Below are 21,326 nucleotides of genomic sequence, written 5' to 3'. Positions count from 1 at the left end.
GTGACTCGCCAAGATTGATGGTGGTGTTGCATACATTGTATGTCTAGGTACAGAAGAGTCTAAGATAGAATTGTGTGTTGAAACTTCCCGCTTTATGGCAATGTTAAAACAATCGGTAAAATGACAAAACTACGTGACATAAATACAGCACAATCACACGTGAGAAGAGACAAATGTCGACACACTATGCAAACCGCAGAACAACAACGATCATATTCCATCAAAGAAACATACCATATCATATCAAAGAAGTTTTAAAAAAAGAAACAATGACAACAAAGGGAACAGTGACGCGCATACGAAATTAACATGTTATCTCGAATTGTATACATTATACACACAATACTCGTCCAACCAAGTTTCATGACAATGATGAAATGGAAAGACAATTTCATAATTATTTGGACTACAAACAATAATGTAAACAACAGAAACATAAAAAATAAATAAATTGTTGTTAGAAGTCCAAAAAACCAGCACCGAGACACGTCGTATAGTAATGCAAATTCATTTTTGGTATAACAGTCATACGAGCTAATATAAAGTTGTGTTTCAAAATATTTCACCCAGTTCCTATTAGTCTTATGAGTTTGAGCTAATTTTTACATGACATTGTTCTAGTGTATACATGTATAGTCCGTACGTTGATTTACAGTATATGTTTCATTTTGGTATATGCATTATACATATCCTGACCAATCTGTACACCTCACAATCATGCCAGAATCGAATATTGTTTTACCTATTGATGCTTATGATTAATATCAGAAAAAAAGACTAATGTTGCAATTTACAAACGCCACGGACTATAAAAAAGTAAAATCACAAAAATACTGAATCCGAGGAAAATCCGAGAAAGTCCCTAATCAAATTGCAAAATCAAATGAAAAAACACATCAAACGAATGGACAACAACTGTTATATTCCTGACTTGGTACTGGCATTTTCAAATGTAGAAGATGGTGAATTGAACCTGGTGTTATAGCGCTAAACCTCTCACTTGTACGACAGTCGCATCAAATTCCACTGCAAATTCAAATTCCTTAATTCAATTAACTAATTGCAGATTATAAAAGACCTGGCTAGAAAAATGTAAAACCAAAATGCGTTATTTTAAGTATGAAGTAGAAAATCAATTATATGTCAACGTTCAGCCTTAAACATGTTCAAGACACTCCCACCGTCTTTAATAGTGACCGACAGATTCATATCCACTCCGAGCTTCTAAGGTCAAGTTGTGAACAAATGTAAGGACAAACAGATCTATCGTTCATACACAATTTATAAATTATAGAAACACTAAAAAACAACTGCCATTAACAACATTTCAAAAAGGCTTTAAGAGGCAAAAACTCCTACAAGTAAAACTTTTATAGTTTTCAAAACAATAGAAACAAAAATGATTTTCTTTAAATTTCATTTAAGAGTAATTATTTCTAAAAGAAATTGCAAATATTGCACTCTATATTATTCAAACAAATTTATAACGTTCCACAAAGAACCCTCATCATAACTTTTGAAAGATATTGGGAAAAAAAACCAAATGATCAACTTTCAAAATATGTTAAAGTTTAACTTAATTATCAACTAAACAAATATAATTTACTTTAAACAATATTCTATTTTCAAAAGTACACGAAATACAAATTTCAATAGAAATACTGGGATTCTGTATATATTTCAATGTCGTGAAAATCACGTGCACTATCATCGTACACTACTCTGTTTTGACCTCTTGTACACGTTTGTGTCTGAGGAAATAAAATAGTTTGTTCTCTTGTCTTAGAAACAAGAAAAACTTATATAAATCCGTCTCCCTTGATTTATTCTGGGAAAACAAGTATAAAATCAAACTTCGTTATAAATTGTAAAAAAAAATGCATACATAGACGAAGTTTTTCTGTTCTTTTTTTGATAAAGAAAACATATCACACAATAATGCGCCAAGTAAATTAAAAATGAAATACGATATATTATGAGAAAACGCACTACACATTAAATACATGCGTTTTCTACTCTTTTAAACTCAAATACGATAAGACATCATAGAACATAACAGCTATAAACTATTACAAAAATGCATAAGGGTTCATCGGAACCCAGTGTCTTGCAAACCTTTGCAGTTAATCACAGGCTCGACAAAAAAGAGAGAAAAAAAAATATTCCTCTCGATACTATCTTTTGATTGTATGAAGCTTCTGTCCAAGTTTGTTAAAAACAAAACTACACAGTTTATGAATCTAATGAATTTTTAAAAAACTTTAACTGCAAACTGTATGTAATGTTTCCAGGCAGAAAATTTAAGTCCATTTATAAGTAAAATACTGAAAAACAGGAATTTCATCTTACAAAATTCTCTTCTGGATACTATCTTATGATCACAAACAAGCGTCTGTCGAAGTTTGGGGTAAAAATCAATGAAACAAAAATGTAGTTACAGAAAGTTATTAAAAAAATTCAAAAATTTCAACCACAGAGTGAATATTTGTTGACGACACCGACGAAGGAAAGTAGGATCGCTATGTCTTGCTTTTTCGACAAAAGTCGAAGGCTCGACAAAAATCATCAGATACAATAAAATAAAGTATTGGTTGCTTTATTTTAATGTTGGGTTGCTTTCTCATTAAATGTGAGGCAAAATCTCTGTAGAGAGAAAACAAATATATGCAGTGTTTCATGTTTTCATGAAAAATTAAAAAAAACAATACATGGTTCTTTTTGGTTTTTTTTTAATCAACTACGGGACGAGATAACATAAAAGACAAGAGCTACAAAACCTCCAACAATAACAAGAGATAACACAAAGAAGAAAATTAGTCCAAGTTTACTGCCGGAACTTCTTGTTCGTACCGTCGCCAGTTCCTGCAAATAGAAAAACAGTTTTAAGACAAAAATGTTATTATTTTTTTATTCCTCTAGATTCCTTGAATATTCAAAAAGAAACAGACAAACAAAATTAAAGCTCAATCAAACAGATGCATTGACTACAGGGGTGTTTAACGACAATGACTACACATGGGGATCTCACAGTAGGGATGTCGTTGACAAGAGTTGGGTGCATGCAATTCATAGTATTTATATACATTTAAATCTATCGTTACTATTAAATTTTTCGGGGGAAAAAATACTACAAACTAGCACCAGTGAGAAATGTTTTACTCATCAGTGTTCTAGATTGTCTTCTTCTTCTCTGAGTTATATCCCACTTCATTATACATCAGTGTATACAAACAGTTTGAAAAACAACAGACCCATGCTATGTTTCACCATAAGCATTTCAGGTAGTCATCAAGCCGCGTTCGCAATGTTTTTTTCTAGATATACACAAGTTGGTAGTTATGATATATTTGACAATGAGACAACTCTCCACCAGAATCGACATGATTTTGCAGTTCAAAAATTCTTTTTCAGTGTAAAGCAAAGATGACAGACGAAAGAAAATATAAGATGGATTGTTTTTTTAGGCTTCAAGTATATGTTTTATTTGAACAAAACAAAAACAAAACATATCCAATATCTAGCAATACAGGTGTGCCTGGTCTTGGTTCATTGTCGAATCGTTATGGACTTCATGTGTAGTGCATTTTTATACCATTGTCCCAGGTTAGGAGAGGAGTTACGCCTATTTCCATGTTCGATGAATCCCACCAATATTATGTGTGTGCCTGTCCGATGTCAAGAGCCTGTAATTAATTAGTTGTCGTTTATTAGCTGTGTGTCATAAGACTAGGTTTTAAGTAAAAATTTATACCTGGGCCATTTTCAGTTTCTTCCACATGACATTGCGCAAATAAAACACCGTTCATCGTGTTATTTTTTATCGGGATTTTTCGTAAAACGTTATAAAGGAGCAGAAGGTAGAATTGGCATGAGTATTTTTATACCTGTGACGTAGATAATGACGTCGGGTCGTCGAATATTTAAATAAACTTTTGGAGAATGTGCTAGTGATTAAATATTTCTAATACATTGATACATTTGAAGATATATGTATAGTTATTGCTCATACCGTTGTATTATGTTGATGGAGCTGACGTCTCATCTTCGCTTTATGCTTCGAATTTAATTCCATCATCTTGAATTGATCATGTCCATATTCATCATAAAAACCTGGAAGCTCTGGATATGTAGCTCTGTTGAACAAAAAGTTGTTAGGGGCTGGATGTGAACCCCTCCCGAAATCACTTGGGCCTGGTCCATGGTGAATGTTTGAAAATCTGTTAGGTGGTTCGTATGGTGGAGCAGGTTCAATGTCTATAATAAAATGTTTGCATAATAATCTTACATTACATTGCAATTGCATTAGTGATATAATTATATTCATAAATTTTACAAAATGAGTCCATTAGAAATTTGTAAACAATTGTCTTAAAATTATATTTTCCAATCTGTGGATAACAAAAGTATTCTTTAATATAATTTCAGTTGTTAATTCCTTCATAAATTCAAATGTGCAGATGTCTTTTAATTGAATCAAAATGGTGTGTGTTATTGTGTTACAACGGTGCAAGTATTAATGAAATAACAACATAAATATAATAGAAATAGAAATCCTTTGGGGATGTTCGCTCCTCTCGTTTTTAGAAATTTTCGGAATCCTCTGGTTTTTGGCATATAGTGCAATTACAATAACTTCCCTGCCAACCCTTACTTTTCTTTTCACAATTTTATTACATATAGTAGTTTATAAATCCTATAAATCCTTAATATGTTTTCATTTTTTTTTTAAAGAAATAGAGTACCTATGTTAAAAGTTTAAAAAGTCTAGAGAGAATCATAATATCCCGCCAAATTTCCAATTGCTAATATCTCGAAAACAAGCACACGATCCCTTCATTTTGATCTGCTTTTTTAGTTCTTTTATTTATGATACTATCAATTCATAACAATCTATTGAATTATTTTGAAACAGAGTAGCAAACATCCTTAAATTAAACAAAACAATAAATTTACCATCTGTTGGTCCTCCGCTGGCCATTTAGATATCAATAATCTCTCTATCAACTTTCGACCATGTTCACATACATGTACATAGGTCCAAAAAGTATCCAATTTAAAATTACAAATTAATTACGCCTTAGTTCAGTTGCTAAAAATAATTAGTTAATATTTATTCAGGATTGAATAACAGACACATTTAAATGGATAATTAGCGCGACGATATGATACCATCTTTAACAATTGTTACGATATTGAAACAGTATGACACATATAACACTTCTATCAAAGTGCATCACGTCTTTAACATGTCTGAATAAAAAATAATATACTAAGTTACCCCAAATGTATTGAATTCTGATAAATGTAGAGCTTTAAACCCATGGATGACAATGACCGCTATTGTATGTACATGTATGGATGTATTAATCGTGCTGTAGTCCACAGTACATGTACGAGGGTCTTTAATTGTTTGGGTGTAATACCACCATTGATTTTCCCCTATTAGTCTTTGTTAAATTTGCACTTTTCAAAAAAATATGCAGAAGTTATCTTTTTTTCAAAAAAAAGAAATACTTGGCATGCGTAAAGTTTTATCCTGTCCAGTACTATAGAAAAAAAATCGCATAACATTTCATTGCATACAAGAAAATAACCATCATTTGAATGTAACCAATCAAATTTCTCCCTTTATCTAACCTGTGTACAAGGTTTAAGAACCATGGAACCTCAAGTTTACAAAATTTTCTATAGAAACCCCAAATAAAAAAAATATTAGTGATTTGAAATACCCAAGACATACTATGTTTATGACACAGAAATGTTTTACTGCAATAAAATGTAGGATTAATTACCTACAACTGTCAAATTCGAGGGAATATTTTTTTTCGACCTATTTTCGTATACAACCGGATGTGACGTACCATGATTTGTTGGTATTACACCTTTAGGTCATTTTTCTGTATTCTTTATAGTATTTGCCCATTTTTCTCCATCTATATATTCTAGCAGCCCATTAGTATGTATTCTTCTTGTCCTATCATCTCTATTATCTATTCTTTTTTTTTTACATCTTTTCTGCTTTTCTGCACATTCTGTCTTTTATTCTCTAAACCGTACCAAAACCTTCATGTATAAGTCGATTCTGTGCATGAGAATATGATAATGTTTGTTGCTATAGTTTTTTATACATTAAGAATTAAAGCTCGATTGTTTTGTGTTTGCTTTTGGTCAAATAACAAAATATCTCATGAATATTTAGGACAAGAACAATCAATACATTATGATGTTAACCCTAATCCTTACTCTTACCCTTACCCCGAATTTTGTCTGTTCATTGAAGAAGGTGACTTATAGTTTTTAACTTCTACACAGTTGGTCCCTTGTAACAATCATACAAAGTCTTCCTTTTTTTTCGTATTCATAAATTATAATAAACAAGAATGTGTCCACAGTACACGGATGCCCCATTCGCACTATCAATTTATATGTTCAGTGGACCGTGAAATTGGGGGTAAAAATCTAATTTGGCATTGAAATTAGAATGATCATTTCATAGGGAACTTGTGTAATAAGTTTCAAGTTGATTGGACTTCAACTCCATCCACAAACTACCTTGACCAAAAACTTTAACCTGAAACTTGCACTATCATTTTTATGTTCAGTTGACCGTGATATCGGGGTCTAAAATCTAATTTGGATATAAAACCCAGCTACATTTTATGAAACAAGTACTGGGGACAAAAAGAAGCTCAACAAATCTAGCTGTTAGAAATGAACTAGGACTTTTGCCATTAGAAACTTTCATAAAAACCCAAACTATGATGTACCTATCTAGATTAAATAATGAAAATCTAAACCCACTTCTTAATGAAGCCTTTAAATTAACTAAAAGTTTAGATACCAAGGGAACATACTCTTGGTATACTTTTGCAAAAAATGTGTCACAAGATATAAATATTGACATTAAACTTATTGAGGAAACTAAAACTTTAAAACAGACTAAAATGTTAAAACCCCAATTAAAAAAAAGTTATATCAACTATTATCAAACTCTTATTGATGATAAAATAAATAACTTAAATGAAAATAATAAAATATATCTATATAAATTTCTTAAATCTAACATAAATAACCAAATGCAATACTACCTATCACACCCAAGTAAAGAGACAAGAAAAATGTTAACCAAATTTAGAATAAGCGAACATTGTCTCTTCATAGAAACTGGACGATATACCAAAATACCACGAAATGAAAGAAAATGTAAAATATGTAATATCTTAGTCGATGAATTTCATTTTTTCTTCAACTGTAAAATAAATAAAAATATAAGAGAAATCTTTCTAAAATATTATATACAAAAATATGTAAATTTTAATACACTTAATTTTACTGATAAACTCGTGATAATACTTAATCCATCAACACCAAATGATGTAAAAGCAGTTGTTTCTTTTATTAAAGAGTCATTAGAACTGAGGATAGGAGAACAGTAACTGTTTTTATCATATTTCTTATAATATTGTCGAGTTTTCATTATGTTTCATTATGTTTGTTTGTCAATGTATTTGCCACAACCAAAATTGGTTTTTGTATGTTTTGCAAATAAAGATATATATATTTATATTAAATTAGAAAGATCATATCATAAGGAACATGCGCACTTAGTTTGAAGCTGATTGGACTTCAACTTCATCAAAAACTACATTGACCAAAAACGTTAACCTGAAGCGGGACAGACGGACGAACGAAAGAACGGACGCACAGACCAGAAATTATAATGCCCCTCTACTATCAACTTGTCAATTTTGAGCTTTTGATTCTTTTCTGAAAGTGCAAAATCATCGTCAGTCTGGAACACAGTTTTACACAAACCGCTTTAAGACAGACATGTATAAGTAGCTCAAACCACATCTGGTGGGGACACAACAAATACATAAACTCAGTGGATATAACACTCTCAAACAAGCTAATTCAAATGTTAATAGTAACTAGTACTATCCACTATCTGTTCAGAAGTATATTGAACCTAACGAAATGCAGCCTTTGTCGTGTCCAACTCTTACTATTATTTCTAAGTAACGAAAAACAGGCATAGATGTCTGACAGCTCTGAAATAGCTTACACGCTACAGGTCATCACTTTTATGCGGTAGATTAGATATGAAGCCTTTATGTTCAGTAGTGCTGGAAAAATATGTTACGAAAATATGAAACTCATTCATCATCAAGAACAATTCCTAGTATCGGCGAAGATGAGAGTGCACGTGACCACTGATGATCGTCCGGCTTTAATCAAATACCATATCATTCTGTTTAGGCCACGCCAAATAAATTTCTAGTTCTTTGGACTCTTTGGGGTGTATACAAAATCGAAACTTTTAAAAAGTGTTTGTTAAAAAATCAGTTAAAACGTACTTAATGCATGAATAAATGCTTCCAAGTAACTTTTGGAATACCCACTGCTGTCTTGTCATATTGTTTCTCTACAAAAGAAAAACACAAATACTCATTTTGAACCGAGTTCTACTGTGCTTTGTGTTTGTTTATTCTACAATGAATAGAGAAATTTGGTGAGGTTTGATATCTCACAAAACATATTTAACCCCACTGCATTTTTGTGCTTACCCCAGATCAGAAGCCTTTGATATTTAGTTCATTCTTAGCATGTGAGGAATACTTCTAGTAGGTAGCAATCAAACGACAAGATTTGGAGAACGACATCAAGAGGTCAGAATACATTCATTCTTAAGGATTTTCGCTTGTCATGTTTTGGAATGTATCTTAGATTTTCAGAATCCTCTGGTTTTATCCATTAGAATGCTTTAGAAAATTTTGCCCACTAACCCCCTTTTTTCTTTTTATAAATCTTTTACATATATAAGTATAAACCATTGGTAAAAGTCCTATAAAATCTTTGTTATTTTTTGTTATGGTTTTTTGTCAATGATAAAGCTATGAAAAATCAAGAGAGAACATGTTCCCGCCAAAATTGCAATGGCTAATACCTCGAAAACAAGTACACGGACCTATTTATGTTTTCGCTCTTTTGGTTCCTTTATTGATTAATCCCCTTCAATATATAATAATGTTATGAAAAGCTTGTTATATTGAACCTTAATAGCGAACTTCCTTAATCCAAAATGTTTATAAATTGGTCAAGCTCTACATCGCTCCGGGTCTAGAAAAAAAGGGACAACACCAAAGGAGCAACAACCATTCAAAGATTCAATAAAAACAATATTGAGCCATCATTTATTGTTATCCTTCAGGTAACATAAAGCAGTGGCGGCTCCATGCAAAAGTGTGTGGGGGGGGGGTCTGGGGTTGGAACCCCCCTTTTTGGACGACCAATGCATTTGAATTGGGACATTTTGTTTGAACCCCCTTTTCCCTCTTTTTTTTATAAAGACCATAGGCGGATCCGGGGGGGGGGGGGGATTTGGTTGTTTATATAGGGAATCATTTACTGAAGCATGACTAGAGCGGACCCCCTCAGGTCAGTCAGCGACCCCCCCCCCCCCCCCCCCCCCCGGGCCCCTTATGAAAAGTTGTTGATTCGCCATTGAAGACCCTTATTTGAAATAAGTTCAGGGGCCATTGGCCCTGTCTACCTCACTCAAGATTTCAACAGGTTAATTTGAATTTTGACATCGTTCTTTGTTAAAAGATCAGTGACCTTTAATACACACCGTGAAGTTATCTTAAATATCTAACTTCAAAAATAATACACACGTAATGTGGTCTTATTAAAGATATTGTCGACTTTTACAATACTAAACTTTACCAATATAACTAAGTAAAAGAATAATAAAAAGTTCCAGTTATATATAAGTAAAAATAACCTCGAAGGACTTGAATATTTAATTTGGACTTTTACAGTATACCGACACAATCACAAAACAGATTTATATACTGACGAACTAAAGAAATGCAACGCACATTTTGGTGAATGAATTTACTAAATCATGATTTATCTTACACACATTAAGGTGATTTATTTACCAAAACATGATTTATCTAACAAACATTTATGTGATTTATTTACCAAATCATGATTTATCTTACACACATTTTGGTGATTTTATTTACCAAATCATGATTAATCATCTTTATATTTTTTTTTATAATACCATATCAAGTTTACCATACTTTTTTCTGTCTAAAAAAAACAACCAAAACCTGAATTAATAATCAACTGGTGTAAATGAACAAACCGGATTACTGACGTTACACGAATTTCTTGAAGCGAAATTTGAAACCCATATATAACTACACTTACATCAGTGAAAAAATTGCATTATAGCGTATAATTGCCAAAAAAGACTTTCTGGGTGAGATAGAGGTACAAATAATTACCATCTAGTGTTGCGTTTTTATACGTCTTCGGTATACATTTTTGAAATTCATCAAAAAGTGTTTACTGTTAGAGGGGAGATAATCCATCATTACCTATGTTTCTTCGCCCACTACCAGCTATTACAGGTACTAGTATTTATCTAATAGTTATCTTGTTTCTAGTCCTAGTCTCAAACGGACGATTTTCGTTAACTATATCTATACAATGTAAATAGTGTATTGTCCTTGGATATTCGATAAAGATTTGTAAAATTAAATCAGAATATAAATGGATATATATTAAAAAGTAAACATAAATAAAATATGACTCTATTGTAACAAATGCGTAAGACTAGCGGATAATATGATTTTAAATTGAAATAAAATTTATTAATAAATGTTATCCTGCCGACATCAGTTCAAATGATTGTATTATGGCGGAAACTGTCATTTTATTTGACTTTGAACATTTATTAATTTACATGTGTAAGTTAATATATATGTACAATTGCATTTGATGTTTAAACTTGAATAAAAACAACATGCATTATAAAAATCTCCAAACGCATCTTGTACAATAGACACTAATGTGGTTGAAATATTCACGAGGGTATGAATGGGGGTCTACTTCTTATATTTTTCGATTTTTTTCTATTCCTTAAAGTTAATCAAATTAATCTAAACATAAATTCTATGAAACATCTCGTCATTTTCTTAGCATCCCTCTACTATCTCAGCATTACATTATTCTCTCAGCATTACATTATTATATGAGAAGCTCCTTGTTCTCTAAGCATCCCGTTATTATCAACTCATTCCAATATTATTCTCTTCTCATTCAATTTTTATCGATGCATTTAATTATTTTTTAAACATCCAATTATCATCTAAACATTACATTATTATCAAAGCATTCCATTATTCCCTTAAGTAGCATCCCATTATCATTTAAGCATTGACTTTCATTATTCTCTTTAATTAAAACATTTTGCTAAAAATTTTCTTTTCTGTTGACCCTATTCGGATCATAAGTCATGTGATATCAAGTTAGTTTACGGGACAATTAAAATCACGAGTCAACAAAGATTGATAAATAACAAAATAACAAAAAGAAAACGTAAGAACAGACAATCAAACAAGGTCTGAATGGGGTCCCACAGTTCAGTATTATTTAATTCTTAAGCCATTTTTCTCTAAAAAAAAAATATATACATGCTTTGCCCATTTTCCCTATTCTTAATATTTTTGGCTATTTCTTCTGTAAAATGTAATTACTGCATGTTCTATCTAACAACAGAAAATTTAAAAACATCAGTGATTTTTTTTTTTTTGGAAAGGGGGGGGGGGTGTTTTGTGGGTGTTTTGTTTGTTGTTGTTATGTTTTTTGTTTTGTTTGGGGTGGGTGGGCATGTGGTCCTTTTCTTTTACACGAAGATAATGGTGGCCTAGTGAACTTTTTTTGGTACATTTTCCCATATATTTTTAAAAGTTTTAGTTTGCTATTATTTGTTAGCGACGAACCAGTGAGTAAATGCAGTTATTAAATTTCATTTTTAAAAGTAGGGATATTACTCAGTCAGCATGTCAACTATGCGCGCGCACAGGTATTTGGGGCATGGACCCCCTTTTTTGGACCTCACTAAAAAAAATATTGTTTGGTGCTTTTTTTAATTTATTTTCAATTTTCTACAATGTATAAACATATATCAAGTCTCAACAATCCATTGCTAGTCGATTGCAATAACTTTTTTACTATCCATACGAGCCCCAAGTGAAAAAAGAAGCTTTCACTTGGGGCTCGTATGGATAGTAAAAAAGTTATTGCAATCGACTAGCAATGGATTGTTGAGACTTGATATATGTTTATACATTGTAGAAAATTGAAAATAAATAAAAAAAAGCACCAAACAATTTTTTTTTAGTGAGGTCCAAAAAAGGGGGGTCCATGCCCCAAATACCTGTGTGCGCGCGTTGTGTTAATGCAGAATATATTACATGCAATATAATATTAAAGAAATAATATTATACAGAAAATCGATTATTGTTTATGAGATCTGCAACGATATGAAATTGATTAATTTCCGCCTGTTTTGACTGAGCATGCTGAATGCACATTATTTGTGTTAATATTTTGGCTTTTATATTATGTGGTTAAGTTATGTTCGTTATGCAGCCTTGAGTTACATAACACGTACTGATAAATAATCATATGTTTTGCATTAAAGTATTTAAATGGCTTACACAACCTCGTTTGAAATTTATGGCGTTAAATATTTAATTTAGATCAATTATGATATATAATTAAGGTGAAGGTAATTGAGTGTTTACAAATAATTAACTAAAAGAATAACACGAGGCGAAGCTTAGCGAGTGCATCAATCAAAAGAAATAAATAAACTTTTGATCATGATAAAAGAAGTTCAACTTGTTTTTATCCGATCTTTTTCGTATTAAAAATCATAATGGGATAAATTTAAATACTCGATATACATGATACCTGTAGGTAGGAATACAATTTGTTGAAATTCGACACTATACAATATGAATAATTTGGCAACCGAACTCAATACCGAGTGATAATTCTCAATCAATGAGAAAACGGAAGAATTTGGCAACAGGTGTGAGGATAACGATCTTTTCTGATACATTTCAATCGCTTATGACAGTTAGGATATTACGCAAGGGAAAGAAACGATTTTGCACATACATTGCTAACGTTACACGTGATCGCGTGTTTATGATGAATATCTATAAATTTTTGGATTTAAAAGTATTCCAAACCTAGGGGACAGCTTACATGGACGATGTTGAAACAGACACACAAACTGCTAGTAGACAGTGTCAGGTATAGTTATATTTATAAACTCATAATTTTGTGTAATTTTTACAATTCAGAGTTTTGGTTTTGAATTTTACTTTTGATTTTGTAAATGAAGTCCTAATTTTATTGACTAGTTAACATAGCATAGTTCCGGAACTCATAATTTGTGTAGTTTTTGCAATTCGTAGTTGTTTTTGAAGACTACTTTTGTACATGAAGTTCTAACTTCAACGACTAGTTTTCATATAGTTCCAGGGTTATCTTTTTAGATAAATCTTGATGCTTTCTTGATATTCAAAACGAAATTCATTTTGTAGTTATAAAATCATATGCTGGACACTATTTGTGTCGTTGTCAATTTCGTGCTCTACATTTTATTGACTGAATTAATAAATTTGCTACTTATCACGTTCGCCATCTGTTTTAATTTACAATTAACTGCTGATATAGGTCCGCAGAATAGCAATACGGACTACAAGACGGTATCTTCTTACATTTCCAAACTTTTTCCTTAACACTCATTGAGGACCGAAATTAACTCAACAATGTTAAATGGTACGCAACAGAACTCATTCAATGTTAACTTTATCACTAGCTATCAAGTTAGAGTTTTCAAGAAGTTCTTAGATCGCGTAATTTTTTTTTATATATCTCCCCATTAAACTTGATGTCTGTTGTAGAAAAGACAATAGTAATATAAATCGCTTTGAGACAATAGTAATATAAATCGCTTTGACTGTATACATGTCTACCTCTTAACCTGGCACCCTCGCCCCAAATGTTGGACTGATTTTCATGAAAATATAAGAGACTAGCTGGTAAAGTTAAGCTTACATACACTTAAACCCTCTTGAAACGCATACATGTATACAAGAGTTAATTTCAACAAAAACCGTTATAATATTAAATCGACTTATTACTCTAATCTGTAAAGAATTAGGATTACTGTGATCATCAAAACTGTATATACATTTAATTAGGAGGGATTAAATATGTATCTGGCTAGCCAAAGGCTATAAATATATATGCATGTACTTATGAAAATAATCATATGTTGTTTATGGTGAACCGTTGTTTAAAAAGTCCCTTCAAGTCTAGCACTTACGAGAATCATCCTCACCATTATCGTATTTTCTTCGTGTGTGTGTGGTAAGGGTGGGGACTTTATATACATGTAGAAATGGGCCCCTAGATTGTTGTAAGGTAAAATCAAAACTATAGTGACCAACAATTGTCTTTAATCATCGTTATCGTTTAAAGCAATGTCGTCTTCATCATCGTCGTCTTCATCTTCATCGATATCGTCGTCATTATCATCAACATTGATCGTCAATGATCGTTAATATTCTTATAGATATCTAAATATTATTTCATGCATTCATACATTTTTTTTTCAAATAAGGGACGAAAATGTACAGACAAATGTACAAAGGAGTCTTGCTGAAAAAGGGACAGATGGGTTGTCCGACAGTTCAAACTTCTTAAAAAAAACTTTCTTTTGTTTAGTCTCTGCATTCTTAGGAATGCATGCGTTCTTATGAATTCATGTAACTCCTACTCGTGGTAACGTATGGATTTTAATTGATATCAAACCAACTAGAATTAACTGTTGTTTGCAAAGAAAAAAGAGTTTCCTATTTTTGATTTGAAAAACAAGAATTTGAAGTTAAATCCGACACGAAAGAGAATCAGTAAGATATTTCTTAGAAGAAAAAAATGTCCAATCTATAAGACAAAGGAGGAAAAATATCAACATGTTACATTTTCAAGTGCAGAAGTCCCTTTCGACTCTGTCGGTATGGGACTAAAAACTGGATTCTTAGTAACTTAAGAATCCTAATTTTGTATGTTTTTGGGATGAAAAATCATTGATCGAAGTTCATTGCATGTGTATAGAATCCTTTCATACTAAAAATGTGAGCGTAAATGAACACGCTTTTACAACCCAATGAAATTACAAAAAGAAGCATTCGATTTTTATAACTGTATGTTTATGCTATAGAAATAACGAGTTGAAATAAGTCTTTTGTATGTTTTTCTATGCATTATATTGACATTGTCACGAAGGGCACGTGCAGTAAAAGCTGTTGCACTTTATTGGGAAATCAAATATAACTTTTGGACCCTCCTCCGTCAATCAAAATTACAATAAATGGTATTTTAAGTGAAGGGTAACATTTCTGTAAGATTTAAAATGCATGTATGTTTTCACTAATCATATGTAAACATCAAATTGTAATTAAATTTTTGTTATTTCTTTTATTGCAAATATCCCCAGTGAGGGTAAATTTACTTGATATACTATATATACTTACATAGAGATTTTACCATTTAATTAAGTGGTGTTTCTTTTGAAATATGTGTAAACAACTTTAAAATCCCGTAACACTTTCAATTCATATACAAACATGTTATATGTATATTCTATATGTACATTTTGTCTTGTATATATATATATATGTGAACATGAATCAGACCGTTGGTTCTTTTTTTTCATAGCGGGACCTTTTAACTATAAAGGCTTTCTACACAGTATAGGTTTTGTCCATTGTTGAAAGCCGTTTGTATCATCATCATCCGTTGAGAGTATAGTCTCTGATGCATTGATAATTGTTTTTATTGATAATCATAACATTTCTACACTGGACCCCTGCTTTTGATCCGCTTTTGTGGCTTAGCGTCAATCAGTGGGTGGCCAGTTTAACCACATCTCCTTATATTTTTATGTAAGCGTCTAATCTATGTCTAGGCCTAAACCTGTGTCATTTTACCACATTCTTCCATTATATTGCCTCTTGGACGTCCCTTATTCTCATATTGTTGTTCTTTTCGCTTAGCCTTGTCCTGTCTAATATTGTATTACACAATTTTTTCTTAGTCAACATTTATACTAACCGAGAAACTTACTTATATACTTGTGGTAGCAATATAGTATTTAACCCAATCTGTAACAGTTAAAGGTTTGTTGTTTTAAAATTGATATTAAGTATAAACTTTCACGCGACAGAAGTCCACCAATACAAAGATTACAAAACTGAGACATTATGGTATTATATGTTACGGTAGGTGACTGCATAGTCACTGTGCATGTTCTAATGATAATGATAAGTGTAGTAGGCTAGCTGACACAATTAAGTAGGGGATGTTAAGGACACGGGGAAAGACCTGTTTTCGCCGATTTCAGCGCTGTCCGGCTTTTTCCAATTTGTAACATGATGGTTCCCGCGTGCCATATTATACAGTCAACTTGATTTGAGGTGATACGAAAAGGCACATTCCTTGATTCAGTGACCGGCGTTGCATTGAATTAAAATTTACCTTTTAAACACGACACAGATTTCATGAATACAAAGGGCAACATATTTGGGTTTCATGACGTCAAAGGGCAATATATTTGGGTTTCATGATGTCAAAGGGCAATATATTTGGGTTTCATGACGTCAAAGGGCAATATATTTGGGTTTCATGACGTCAAAGGGCAATATATTTGGGTTTCATGAATACAAAGGGCAACATATTTGGGTTTCATCACGCAAATGCACAAATATTTGAAACTTTTCTCGGAAAAAAGTGTGCAAGTTGAATGCTGCACATAGATTTACCTCTTACGTACTTGTTCTTAGGTCTGACCGTCTCTGGTCTATTACTAACTTGTTTTGCATTGGCAATCACACCTCTCAATATATATATATATATATATGCGTATATCCAAATAGTTTTTAAACGAAGTGTAAAATTTCTTGAGATTTAAACTAAAGCACTAACAAAAGAAAAACTTCAATTCTAATTCAAATTTTTAATATTTATTGCAAATATCTTTCGTGAATTTAAATTACTTTATCGTATAATGAAATGGAGATTTTACCATTTAATTGGAATTTCTTTTGAAAAATGTGTAAACAATTTTAAAAATCTCGTTTCGCATTGTACAAACATTTTATTGACTACGACATGTATATTTTGTCTATGTGAATATGAGATCAAGTTTTATAAGTTCATTATATCATGTTAGATCGATCTTTTGTGATCATTTTATACACATATTTTGATCAGTATCGCAAAGGGCTATTTGGTTTAAGTCATTGTTACCGCACATATATACCTCGAAGGATGGTTTAAAATCACCAATATCAATTTTGGAGTTTAAAATTAAGTAAAACATTTTCATTAGTTAATATCACACTTCCAGTGAGAGTTGACTTGTTGTTATACGTTATTATTAAATATTTTCAATTTTGAATGGATACAGAAATTGTACTCGGAAATAAACATGATACGGTAAGAGATGTAAATTTATGCATACAAAAAGGTTAAATTACACCTTTTCACATTTTAATTGGTTTTTTTTCTCATACTTTCATCATTGAACATGTTGAACGTATCATTCTTTTTCATGTTTTGTTAATATTCTTACTTTTTGTATACCCCCTTTTTAATCATACCAACTTATCTGATAATTGACGTCAGCCAATGAGATCCATTAATTTTCATACGGGGGTTAGACCACTGACTTCCTTAGGAGGACCACGCCACAGTCCGTGATTTCCTATAAAATCAATCAAATTTTTCTCACTAAAAAGGGGGGGGGGCATTTAATCCTCCTCTGTCAGCTCTATCTACCAATTCATTCTCAAGCGAGTCGTTTATTCTTTTCCTTCCGTCTTTCCGTCTCCCTTTCCCGCCGATCATTTTTTTTTAAATTTCATTAGCGAAACAAACTCAGAAAAGACTTATTATTAATAACATCTTTTTATATTATAGTGTCATGCAAAAGAAATGCGTTCGAAATGTATTTATAAATCGTCAGATATTTGACGTATAGAATTTGACACTAAAAACCACACTCTGACAGGAAAGTTCAGTGCATAATCAGACAATATTTATACACAGACGGCAATGTAAACATTGTTATCACAAATCTTCAATGAACAGACAGAACGGTATTTATTTGCCACATCACGTTATGTTTCATCGCCAGTATTATGTAAAACTTGGAATGAATGCAGCAGTTTTGTCTTCCTCGTGCAAAGCTCTTGATTAATGAGTGGCCGGATTTGGCCATATTTTTGGTCCTTTGGGATTTATTATAGCTCCTCATTTTGTCAATATTTTTTTATTTTTTTCAAATATTTCGGCCTCGACCGTCACAAGAAACATTTATTGTCAACAATTCACTTCTGGGGCAGTAAAATTGGTACATTTACCGTAAATGTTTGGGTATATATGTTTTAGGGGACAAAAATATCTCACATTTTTTTCTATTTTTCTTCTTTCATTTTTTTTGTTGCCTCTTTCTCTTTTAAAATATCCTACCTTTTCTTTGGTTTCTTTTTTTTCCATTTTATTCGGTTCCTTGAAAGGTGTATTTGTTTCACGTTAATGTGTACTGGAAAGTTGTTTAAAATTAAAGAACTAAATTGATAAGAAATCTATAAGTTGTATATTAAATATGCTTACAATATTTAACATATCTTCATATATTTATACAAAGAGTGCATCAACAAGTAATTCAGAGCTACACAATGGTACTTTTAAATCCTCGCATCATATATATAGAAATTAGAAACAGGCTTTTTTCTAGCCTCCCCCTTTTTTCTCCCGTTATTTTTTTATTCTATTATCCACAGCGGTCACTGATTATGATCACTGACCGCTGTAGATAGTAAACGTGATAGTAAAAAGCAAATGCAAGTTATTTCTATTATGTTTTACAGAGGCGGATTTAGAGGGGGCCCAGGGGGCCCGGCCCCCCCCCCTTTTTTGGGGAAAATTTAGTTGCTTATATAGGGAATCATTGACGCGTGACTGGAGCGGGCCCCCTCTTAGGTCAGTCAGTGGATCCGCCACTGTTTTATTCATAAATACAAAAGAATGCGACTAATGTTGAAATCAATAGAAAACTTAAAAAGGACGGAGTTTGGGAAAAAAGGGGGAGGCGCTAAAAATATCCTAGTATCCCTAGTTACAGTGGCGGATCCAGAGGGGTGGTTCCGGGGGTTGGAACCCCCCCCTTTTTTTTGGCCGATCAATGCATTTGAATGGGGACATATAGTTGGAACCCCCCCTTTATCCTGGGTTGGGACCCCCCCTTTTTTAAATGGCTGGATCCGCCCCTGAGTTAATTATGGTTATCACCATTAAAATAGAAAAGATATACAGGGAAAAAATATTAAATTTTCAACAATATTTTTTATATCTTTTAGATTGAAATTTTGCTGCCGGACAAGCGAAGACAAGTGCAGCAAAGATTTGGACTAATTTGTTTTTTCATTGTTATCGTCATGGTGATCGGAATATTAATAGGATTTGTTGTTTACCTAGCAACCAATAGATAAACAATGATACATTTAGGAAACTAGATAATTGATTTTATACTCAAAGATCATGTGAAAGTGACCAAAACCAAATATATATATAATATGTATACATTTTTTTACGCACAGCAATTAATACTGACCAAAAGATTTGTGAAATCTGTGGATTGATATTTATTCAGTTATCATTTTTAAAACTCATTTCGTAACTTTCATAAATTTTAATTTTCCGTCCAAGTAATTGTATCCGTCTTATGTAATTTGGACAAAGTTTTTATATTTGGCGGGAAATGTAACATATGGTTTAAAACGATCCAATGAAATATATTTTATGTTTAGTCACGTTTGTAAACAAAGTGAACTGTAAGTCACCTGCCACGTCTCAATATATAGTTGACATAAACATATTGAATACTGAAGTCGTAGAAGCTCTCACAATGGCTGACGCTGATGAAAAGTATTTGGACGAATATGACGAATATAATATAAAACAGGACAAAATTTCAGGTCACCACGGGGGTAAAGGGCGTACGAAAAAGGAGTCTGAACAGCATGTGCACCCAGATCCCGCAGGCCATACCCGAAAAGCCACTCAAAAATTGATGAATAATGCACAAAACCAAAAAGACACAAAAAAAGATGGAAAATAAACGAAGGTATGTTATTTTTGCATGTCTAATTTGAAAGGAATTTATGAACATATGCACCACGGATATCACGACCAAATTGTGTACAAATTGGTCTCGAGAAATTGGTAACAGATGTTGAATGTTTTCGTTCGATTTTTTATCTGTCATCAATCGCATTAATTTCACATGTTTATTATATTTATTCATTTTCTTGACATGGGCTGACGTAACAGTGAAAAGTACATATGGCAATGCCGTTATTGTAGCGTATTGATCTGTTCACCAGAATCCATTCCCCCTTTTTATGCGCATGCTAAAAATATTGCAATTAACACGTCGGTGAAATGTACAAGCGCTTTAAATTTTATTCAAAGGTAGTTAATTAAATAAATAAACTATAAATAATGGATGTACATCGATTGACGCTATAAATAGTTTTGATGTTCCAAGGCCATGTATTGTCTTCTATCTCGATCATTTTACTGAGTGACCTGGGGTCATGAACAAAAACATTTGTTTATTAAGCGCGCAAATGTTACTGTGTGTATTTTGTGTGTTGTGATATATATCAATGCACAAAGTTGATACTTCCAGAATACATTTTGGTTTAGCTGTTTAGGGACCAACTAAAGCCCGCCTCTGGTTGCGGAATTTTCTGTGTGTAAAACCCAATAGTGACCATGGGCCGTTTTCTGCTTTTTGGTCTGGTTGTTGTCTCTTTGACACATTTCCCGTTTCCTTCCTCAATTTTATTTTATTTCAAAATTTGATATTGAAGAGAAATTAGAATACAGATAGAGAAAGACACGAAACGGAGTAAGAGAAAGTAGAGAGTTGTGCCAGATCCCGACTCCAGATACCGTCTACCTTTTCTGCCAGAGTTCACTATTTCAAATGTATTTTTCACCTTTATAAAATACACATGCACTTACACTTAAGGGTTAGTGACCTTAAATTATAGGTTAACTAAATAGACAAAGTGATAGATATGATAACATACTGATAAACAAAACATTTTTTTTTAAATAACTGCCTGAAATGAATGTGGATGTGAAGAAATTAAAAAAAAAGTTCGGAAAGTTGAATCTTAGTTGTTTTGATAAATAAAACCTTAAACTTGAAAAACTCCGACATAACAGTCTGAGTTAAAAAGCTACAGAGAGAGAGAGAGAGAGAGAGAACTTAGTTACTCAGTTTCGTTTCAAATTGTAAATATATATTAACATTCCGTAGACGCTTTCTAATTAACTATCGAAATTAATCATGACCTCCGAAGACGACCGAC

General features: G+C 32.2%; 1 protein-coding gene and 1 long non-coding RNA gene across 2 annotated transcripts; one reads left to right on the top strand and one right to left on the bottom strand.

The window, feature by feature from the left end:
* Positions 1-1,808: 1,808 nt before the first annotated feature.
* LOC139483616 (uncharacterized) lies at positions 1,809-5,086 on the bottom strand. The gene is made up of 3 exons (XM_071267610.1): positions 4,954-5,086; positions 4,010-4,254; positions 1,809-2,862 (listed from the first exon to the last, which is right to left on the bottom strand). The coding sequence occupies exons 1-3, from the start codon at positions 4,976-4,978 to the stop codon at positions 2,734-2,736; spliced, it is 399 nt and encodes a 132-aa protein (XP_071123711.1). The 5' UTR covers positions 4,979-5,086; the 3' UTR covers positions 1,809-2,733.
* Positions 5,087-12,320: 7,234 nt separating this feature from the next.
* Positions 12,321-20,069, top strand: LOC139482111 (uncharacterized). Its single transcript, XR_011654774.1, has 2 exons — positions 12,321-13,122; positions 19,302-20,069. It is a non-coding gene; the product is annotated as an uncharacterized lncRNA (long non-coding RNA).
* The last annotated feature ends 1,257 nt before the right edge of the window (positions 20,070-21,326 follow it).

The sequence above is a fragment of the Mytilus edulis genome, chromosome 7, assembly GCF_963676685.1.
Source record: "Mytilus edulis chromosome 7, xbMytEdul2.2, whole genome shotgun sequence".
NCBI classification, from domain to species: domain Eukaryota; kingdom Metazoa; phylum Mollusca; class Bivalvia; order Mytilida; family Mytilidae; genus Mytilus; species Mytilus edulis.
This window is presented reverse-complemented; position numbering and strand designations above follow the sequence as displayed.